The sequence below is a fragment of the Oncorhynchus mykiss genome, chromosome 12 (assembly GCF_057628025.1).
Source record: "Oncorhynchus mykiss isolate SJ-2025 chromosome 12, ASM5762802v1, whole genome shotgun sequence".
NCBI lineage: Eukaryota > Metazoa > Chordata > Actinopteri > Salmoniformes > Salmonidae > Oncorhynchus > Oncorhynchus mykiss.
In genome coordinates, this window is record NC_143033.1 from 39,681,339 (window position 1) to 39,689,388 (window position 8,050).

General features: G+C 39.7%; 2 protein-coding genes across 3 annotated transcripts in view; one reads left to right on the forward strand and one right to left on the reverse strand.

The window, feature by feature from the left end:
* LOC110537574 (uncharacterized) overlaps window positions 1-1,811 on the forward strand; it is a 79,150-nt gene extending 77,339 nt beyond the window's left edge. For both annotated transcript variants that reach the window (XM_036937537.2, XM_021623723.3), the window contains exons 21-22: window positions 306-465; window positions 825-1,811. In XM_036937537.2, coding sequence (XP_036793432.2) covers window positions 306-465; window positions 825-913 — 249 coding nt within the window. In that variant the 3' untranslated portion in view covers window positions 914-1,811. The remainder of the gene's footprint in view (window positions 1-305; window positions 466-824) is intronic.
* A 1,486-nt stretch (window positions 1,812-3,297) lies between these two features.
* On the reverse strand, window positions 3,298-7,421 carry LOC110537575 (B-cell CLL/lymphoma 7 protein family member B-A). The gene is made up of 6 exons (XM_021623724.3): window positions 6,897-7,421; window positions 6,388-6,463; window positions 6,186-6,291; window positions 5,920-6,084; window positions 5,709-5,785; window positions 3,298-5,511 (listed from the first exon to the last, which is right to left on the reverse strand). The coding sequence occupies exons 1-6, from the start codon at window positions 6,986-6,988 to the stop codon at window positions 5,407-5,409; spliced, it is 621 nt and encodes a 206-aa protein (XP_021479399.2). The 5' UTR covers window positions 6,989-7,421; the 3' UTR covers window positions 3,298-5,406.
* Between the last annotated feature and the right edge of the window lie 629 nt (window positions 7,422-8,050).

An 8,050-nucleotide genomic window follows, 5' to 3' on the forward strand; every position in this document is an offset into this window, starting at 1 on the left:
GCTGCTGCTAATTATAGTAATTAAGTGGGTGGTTACATTTGTCATATTTCACACATGTACAAGCACATGTGTGAATTGGAATTTTTTTTTTGTTTTCCTAACCCACTCCCTCTGAGAGTGGGGTCAGAGCCAGGGATCAGCCATTATTGACGGCGACCCTGGAGCAATTCGGGTCAAGTGCCTTGCTCAAGAACACATAGACAGATTTTTCACCTAGTCTGCTCTGGGATTTTAACCAGCAACCTTTCGGTTACTGGTCCAGCGTACAGTATCTGTGATATTGACCTGTTGTGTGTTGCCTGTAGGCTAGTAAGGCGTGTCTGTCAGTGATCGGAGGGAAGGCCACAGTGGGGGCCAGAGTGGCCCTGTGGGCGGAGCATGGACGCACACACCAGAGATGGAGCCTGAACCACAATGGAACCATCTCTTCCCATCTCAACCACAAACTAGTACTGGACTTCAGAGGTGAGACAATAGAGATCCACTATAATTTATGGTCATTGATAAACACTGACATAGTGCAGATCAGGTTGCTGTTGTGTACTGTTGCTGAACTCAACTACCGTATGCTATACATAGTGGAGGATCTATTTTGAGATCATAACAATCATTCGGAGAGTCGTCTCAGAAAGAGCTAGATATCATATTGTATAGAATTTGTTTTTGTGGGAACCATCATGAAATGCTGTTTGTTTTCCAGTTCTTCTGGAAAGAAGAAAATCTTTAGAAAAAAACATGAACATAACTTATTTTCAGTTGTCTATTAGACACAGTAGAAGAAAGATTGTCCCCTAAAAAGGAACAATTTGTGTCATGTCTTTCAGGTAGAACAAGTTTCGAGAGGGACCACCTGGTTGTCAATGAATTCGCTGCTGATCAGGCCACACAGTTCTGGGACATGGAGTTGGTCTAGAAGACAACTCCTGCCAAAGCCATGAGGCATCCCAGTGCAGTATGGGAGATGTTTGTTGTGGTGTTTGTTTCTATCCTGGCAGAGCACTTCTCCCAGCCATCTAGCCCACGTGTCCATGACAAATGAGCAAGAAGCATCGCGCTCATTTCCTGTGTCTTTTTTTGCTTGATCTCAGGACCCAGAAACCATTGCAGCGGCGCTGACACACAGAGTAGCGATACAGAATCCAATCGTCTTTCTCTACTTGAACATGTCAGTGTGGCACTTAATTCTAATGTGTAGACAGTTAAGAACTGACAGGGGAATTTAAAGCCAAAACAACAGGATCAAGGCAGTTGAGCAATCACATAAAGGTTATGATAACTACCACTACTACACCATTGAAATAGAATAGAAGTCAGTCAGCCAGTCTTTAACCTAATGGGCTTACTGCTCTGTCTGAGGCAATATAATGTAGCTTCTTAGCTTCTATTTCTGATATCTTTTCTCAAGCACATTTGCACTACCAAGATTTTCACGTGAAATGCGGCCAACATCTTGTTTCTCTCTCTCGATGATGTCAAGGAATTTGCTGCTGTAAGCTACCCTCGTCCTTAAAATATCATGTCACCACTAACTGCCACTAGCCCAAAGTAAAATAGTCACCGGCCCTCTACAAATGTGTTCAGCGGGAGTGTTTTAAAAGACCGTCTGGTTATTTCACTGGAGCAAAAGGTGCAGAACCTTAATATATATGTATGATATTCAGGAATAGATGTAATCAAATATTTCATAAAGAATTGATGTCCATAAAGATAAGATGACAGTGTACAGTTGAGGCAAGCTGATGATTAATAATGAAGATGTTTATGTTTTTAAATCTGTGAATAATATTAAAGGTTAATGTCATATCTGTTCACTGGCAGTGAGTTGTTATTCAAAGGTTCTGAGAACTACAGCTGATTGGGAGTAAGTGATTGACAGGTAATTGCATTCAGTACATTTTCACAGGATACACTCAGAAATGCAAGATTTTTAAAGTCATTAAATGATCTTAATTCTGATTGTACCAAAGGTCCATAGTTCCAAATGGCTTTTTGCAAATCATAGAGAGAACACCACATTTGTGGTGCATTACGTAAGCCTAACTGTGCCCAAATCATAGAGATAACACCACATTTGTGGTGCATTACGTAAGCCTAACTGTGCCCTTGCTGCATACATCTTTTGTGCCCTTTTTTTGAGTCACACATTCCAAGCATGAACAATGATTTCTGTAAATGTTTGCCTGCAGTGGCAGTGTATAGTATACACACAGGCTATTCATGTTTCTGATGTAGACCGATCGTTTGCCAATGTGAGTCAGTAGTCCGGTTTGCCTGGAAGACTAACGGTAACTTCCACAGTAGTCAGAATACAGTACAGACGTTTGCCTGGGCTGATCCAACTGTGTACCTCATTGTCCTCACATCGGACACTGCTGAACAATAGCAGGCCTTGTAATGGAAAAATACTGTCACTGTATATAACAGACCGACCATGTGCCATCTAACTGAAAGGTTTGTTTATTTAATAAATTGTGTACACACAGGCACATTTATCATGATCAACTTTGAGACGTTGAAATGTCACATTATTAGATGTACAGTAATATTTGATCTGTAAGCCTGGAGATTCCATTGTCATTTGTAATGTGTGATAACATCATGTTCTCAAATATCTAACTCCCACAGACTTGTTTTTTCGTGACCGACGAAAACAGAGCCTTCATGCAAGATTTGGTTCTGCGTCGCCAAGATTACACACACAAACACATGTACCAGTAATTAAACAATGTTTAAATAAATTAAGCACACGCTCCAGAGTGACAGGGCAAGGTAGACTGGCAACTGCTCGAATTGGCTGATTGCTGGGTTTGCACTCCTCTAGCTCCATCTATTGGCAAGATCTGTTTCTGGCCTACTTCACACTGGTTGAACAATTGTTTTAAGGAACATGATATAACACCCATTCACTAAAATGCTTAAAAGGCCAATCAGCTATTGAAACAATAATGCCTTTTCCCCGCTGCTGTTTCGGTTTTAAAAAAAACTCAGGGATGGAGAAATGTAACCACTCAAATTCATAGAGAGAGCTATGGATTCTAGGACATCCAAATGATTGTTTTAACCATGGTCTGGAGGCTATACAGTGTTATACATTGTTTACAAACATTGGAATTGATAGATAGTATATTTTGGGGTTAAACTAAGCATTTATATGTTATATTCAAGAATCAATGGGTACATATCAATTTATACATCAAAGAAATGTAGTAACTGCTGATTGACCCTTTCAACTATGGAAAATATTTCCCAAAAAGATTCAAACTAAATAACGTGCACAAAAGACATCCAAATCCATACTCCTTTATGAAATCATTTTTACTTGGAAAATTACAATAAAATACAAAGTACAAACTCTTTTCCAAACGACCTTCTTGAAAAATAAAATAATGCATTAGCAGAATAAGCCTACCATCTCCAAATGAATCTGCAAGGTGGTCATTAAAATGTGGATACAGAAGTCATCACATTGTAAATGCCTTCATTTTAGTGGCCCATTCAACATACTGGCATCCCTGCAAATAATCATGTCTTATCAAGAGACTGACAGTACTATGAAATAAGACTGAAAATTGTAATGGTTATAAATTGGTAATAACTAGTGACATCATGGGAGTTACCTTTTTGCCTCCCATATTTAACAGCATTTCTTTCATAAATGGCAAACCATTGAATGTGCCCCAGTTGCCAAATGTGTGCAATTGTTTTAGATTGTCAGAGAAAAAAATATATTTTCTATAATAAATATAATTGGTTACTATTTAAGTATTATAGTCACTCCCAAATAACATCACATTTTCAGTGTACACGCTAACCTGATAAAATAATTTCCTAATTTCACTCAAGTAAAACATGACATAAAACAATATCTGAGAAATACAAGTGCTTCCTTGGGTTACTAGGGACAATAGCTCAAGACATACCATTTTAGACTGAGGAAAACAATGGGTGTTCATTTTACAAATGAACCCTAACTTAAATAACTAAGTCAACATCTTTAAGAGATAAATTACAAAACATAAGGACCTAGTCATTTAAATTAACTCTTCATTCAGTGAATGTGATGTTCATACCAAAAACAGCACATACAGTACTTGTAATGTTGAAACATTCTCCAATGTTAAACTTAGATTTAGGCACAGAGTGTGTTTGATTTTCTCAAAAGTGTGCCCCGGATGGACGGAGTTGATACTTCATTTAGAAATTGGCAGTGCCGATTGTCAACTTTATCTTTCACTGTTGCTGTGACAAAGATCCTGACAGCTAGCATTGAGTAACAAGTGTCAATGGCACAATATGAAACTGCACTCACAATAAGGCCAATCCTACTTGAACCATTCAACACTAACCATAGCTGAATTCACCTATTACTTCATAAATGGCCCATCATTATTTTGCATTCAAATAGATTATGCGAAAAGTTACATTTTGGAGACAGAAGACGGTATTTCCCAAATCCAAGAAAATAAAAGGACAGACATCTATAACCTACCTGACTGCACTACTTCGGTAGAGTGCTGTAGTAGAGTCAAAGATTTGTATAACTAAACCAAGATAGACCACAGCCTGTCGTTTCCAATGGGAACAAATGAGTCATTGTGGGAAGAACAAGAAAGGAGGTAGGCAGAGCCAAGCACGAGCTAGCAAGATCCTATTAGCCTGTTCTAGCAAACAACTGCATATTTATTTTAGGGAACGCCTACTCTGTGAAGTGCGCGTGTGCAATAACTTAATTTGGCTTTGCACTCCTAAACAATGCCATTTTTTACAACTTTGGCAAAGATTAAAGTCTACAAAACGTAGTCAACTCTGTTCATAACAGATTCTAGTTTTGGGAACAGAAAATTGTAATTGAGATCAAATGTTTCATTGATGAGTAAATATGCAGAATGTCAGCCAAAGTCCATCTTGTTGCATGTTCTCCCACTGCTGGCCACTCGGCTTCCTCTCACTACCATATTGGGTAGTGAGTGGAAACGCCAAATGGATGCGTCACAGTTATACATCCGGTGAAATATCTGTCTCCTTGTTCTATCTGTGGTAGGGTGCTTTGATTTTGTATTTGGCTGTTAATCCATTCAAAACAAAATAGGCTAAACTAAACACATATTCGTAGATCCTTTGAGGGAGAAACTTAATTCAATATATCATCATAACAAGTATGGTGGTCCTTAAAATGGTGTCTATTGCAGTCATCGGAGGATAGACTGGTGGTCGTGCAACTCGCTGACTAAAAGCTAAGCAGGGCCGGGTTCAAATCAATTCAAATTCAGGAAGTTTGTTGAGAGTTCAATTCGTGAACCAGAAGTGTCCTCATTGAAAACGATAATTTTTCCAAATCACAAAACGAGATTCAACAAAATGCCTTAAGTGAATTGGACCCGACCCGGATGCTAACTGCAGTGTGTGTTAGGTCGTCATGGAGGAGCTCATCATGGGGGAGCTCTGCAGGACTGAGTTCTGCTCAAAACACACTCTCTTCAGTGGTGGCGCTCCAGAACAGTCGTCCTCCTCCTGTATGGGGAAATACAGCCAGGTTTGTTTGAATCCATGTTTTATCAGTATACTATACAGTATGCTGTTCTGAGTATATTGTTGGACAACCTATGAGTCTGATGTGGTGTATTAAACAGTCTTGAAAGTAAATCGTTTGAGTGACAAAGCTGTGGTGTCAAAGTGGAATGATCATTGAGATGTTAGATGTGCTTTACCTGAGCAGTGAGGGGCAACAGGTCCTCTTTAATCAGCAAAGGAGGTTCGTCAGCCAATTCACTTGGCAATGACGAATCTGAAAACCAAAAATGTATATTTACTTAACCTCTAAATAATCTGAAGATATATTTGATCTTATTGAAATCAGAAAAATTTAATAAGTGTGCACATTTGCATGTGCGTATCTGTCGGTCTGTCAGCCTCTCTCACCCTCCATGATCTCCTGGCCCAGAGTGGGGGGCTGGGAGTCATCTGTGCGGAAGTCACACAGATTCTTCGGGCTAAGAGGTTCACTGAGCTGGGGGCTGGAGTTACTGCTGCTGTTCACTTTGGGCTGGTACACATCAGACAAGGAGCTCTGGTTACTGTTCTCATCTGGAGAGGAAGAGCGTACAGGAAATAGGAGGAAATGGAGAAAGCGCAAGGCCAAGATATGGTGAGGTCATATGTCACTCAAAACTGTTTTACATCCTTACCATGAAAATCCAAAAGACTTGAGTGTGGGTTTTCTGAGGCTGGATCTGTGGAGAAGCAATTCAGCTCCCTGACTGCCCCAACCGGGACTGCCTTACTCTTCTCCTTCTACAAGAAGATAAATCAAATTCAGACCTTGCATTTTTAGGTAGCAACACATTAGAAACAGACATAGCTAGCTTATTAAATAAGAAAATAACTTACTTCCTTTGTATCCACCACTGGCACCCATTTGAATATCCTCAAAGATGTGTCCCCGACAGTCACCCATTTCTTCTCCCTGTAGAAAACAATGTGATTGCGCTCCATTACATGCAAATGGTTCAAGGGTCAAGTGCACCTGTTTAAATATCCCTTCCATAGAGTGAGATGCTATTAGTGAAATCTGCTACAAATGAGCGAGGATACACCTCACTGGCTATGGTTGGCTAGCATCTTATTGATTACTACATGACTGTCACTGTATCCTTGCTTCCTAGTCTGTCTATTCATATTAGAAAGCTAGCTAACTAGGTTTACTCAAATCCTACTTTTGGGTCCGCCTCTTGATGAAAAGCCACTTGTCTTGAGGGAGAAAGCTTCACAGTGATCCTCATTGGTTGTGCTCTCGGTCTTTCACTGTCATTTTGTCTCAAACCACGCCTCCCTGTCGCTGAACTTTGTATATGCAATCTTTTATGATCTTTCACACAAATAAACAGTGTTGTGCTTACCATCTTCTGACCCTCTCAATGACCGCCATGACCTTCTTCATGTCATCTTTAGCACGGCTTCGTGTCTCAGCGCGAACCGAGCGTCCAGACATGTTTGTGCTTGGTTTTAGTTTGATTTGCCTCCGACAGACTGTTAAACGACAGACAGAAGGGGTAACCCAGACACGTCACAGTGGCTATAAAGCTGAAGCATCCGTTTAAAACGTTTTCTCACCACCAAATATGGTAGTGAGAGGAAGTCCAGTCGCGGGTAGTGGGAAAGTATGGAACTAGGTGAAACTGAGCCGTCATTCTGCTAATTTTGTCATCGATTAAACATCTGATCTCAAAATATTTTTCTGTTCCCAAAACTACAATCTGTTACGAACACAGTGCACGAATTTGTAGACTTGACACTTGCGTTGTTTAGGAGTTCAAGGTCGAATTGAGTTTGCGCACATCACTAAATGTGCAAATATAAACTACAACGCGCCAATAGGATCTCGCTAGCTAGTGCTTGGTTTTGCCCACCTCCTTGCTAATTCTGCCAAGAATGCTTAATTTGCTCTCACTGTAAACGACAGATTAACTATCTTGGTTTAGTTATAAATACTTTGGTTTAGCTCCCTGACTCTCGCGAGCTTTCGGGATCCATTCACTTCATGTTCTCATAGAACGCCCTCCCTAAATTTGCATGTGTTACGTGAAATTACCAGCTGGGGTCACTTGTTACATTGTAGTTAGACTGTGGCATCCCTAAGCTTTATTGTTAGTTTAGGAACCGTAGAAAGACAAGACACCTCAGCAGGATTCTGGTCCTATTATCAAATTAAATTGCATTTGTCACATGCGCTAAATACCGTGAAATGCTTACTTACTAGCCCTGAACTAACAATGCAGTTAAGAAACATTCCAGTTAAGAAAATATTGAATAAATAAAGTAAAAAATAAAAAAGAGCAACAATAAAATAACGAGGCTATATACAGGGATTACCAGTACTGAGTAAATGAGCAGGGGTACAACATTTTTATTTAATTTTTTAAAAAGATACAAAGACCACCAGCGTCAAAGCAAATTCTCCTATAGTAGTATTACTGGTCCAAGTAGAGGTAACAAATAGTATTCTTGATTTTTGGAGGCAGGCAGAGCATTCAAAAAACAAAATAGAGCCATA

Coding starts and splice junctions, on each gene's coding strand:
- LOC110537575 (XM_021623724.3), bottom strand. CDS start 6,988: ATGTCTGGACGCTCGGTTCGCGCTGAGACACGAAGCCGTGCTAAAGAT. Junction 6,464..6,896: donor ATTGAGAGGGTCAGAAGATG/GTAAGCACAACA, acceptor TGTTTTCTACAG/GGAGAAGAAATGGGTGACTG. Junction 5,512..5,708: donor TGTTGCCCCTCACTGCTCAG/GTAAAGCACATC, acceptor TTCCCCATACAG/GAGGAGGACGACTGTTCTGG.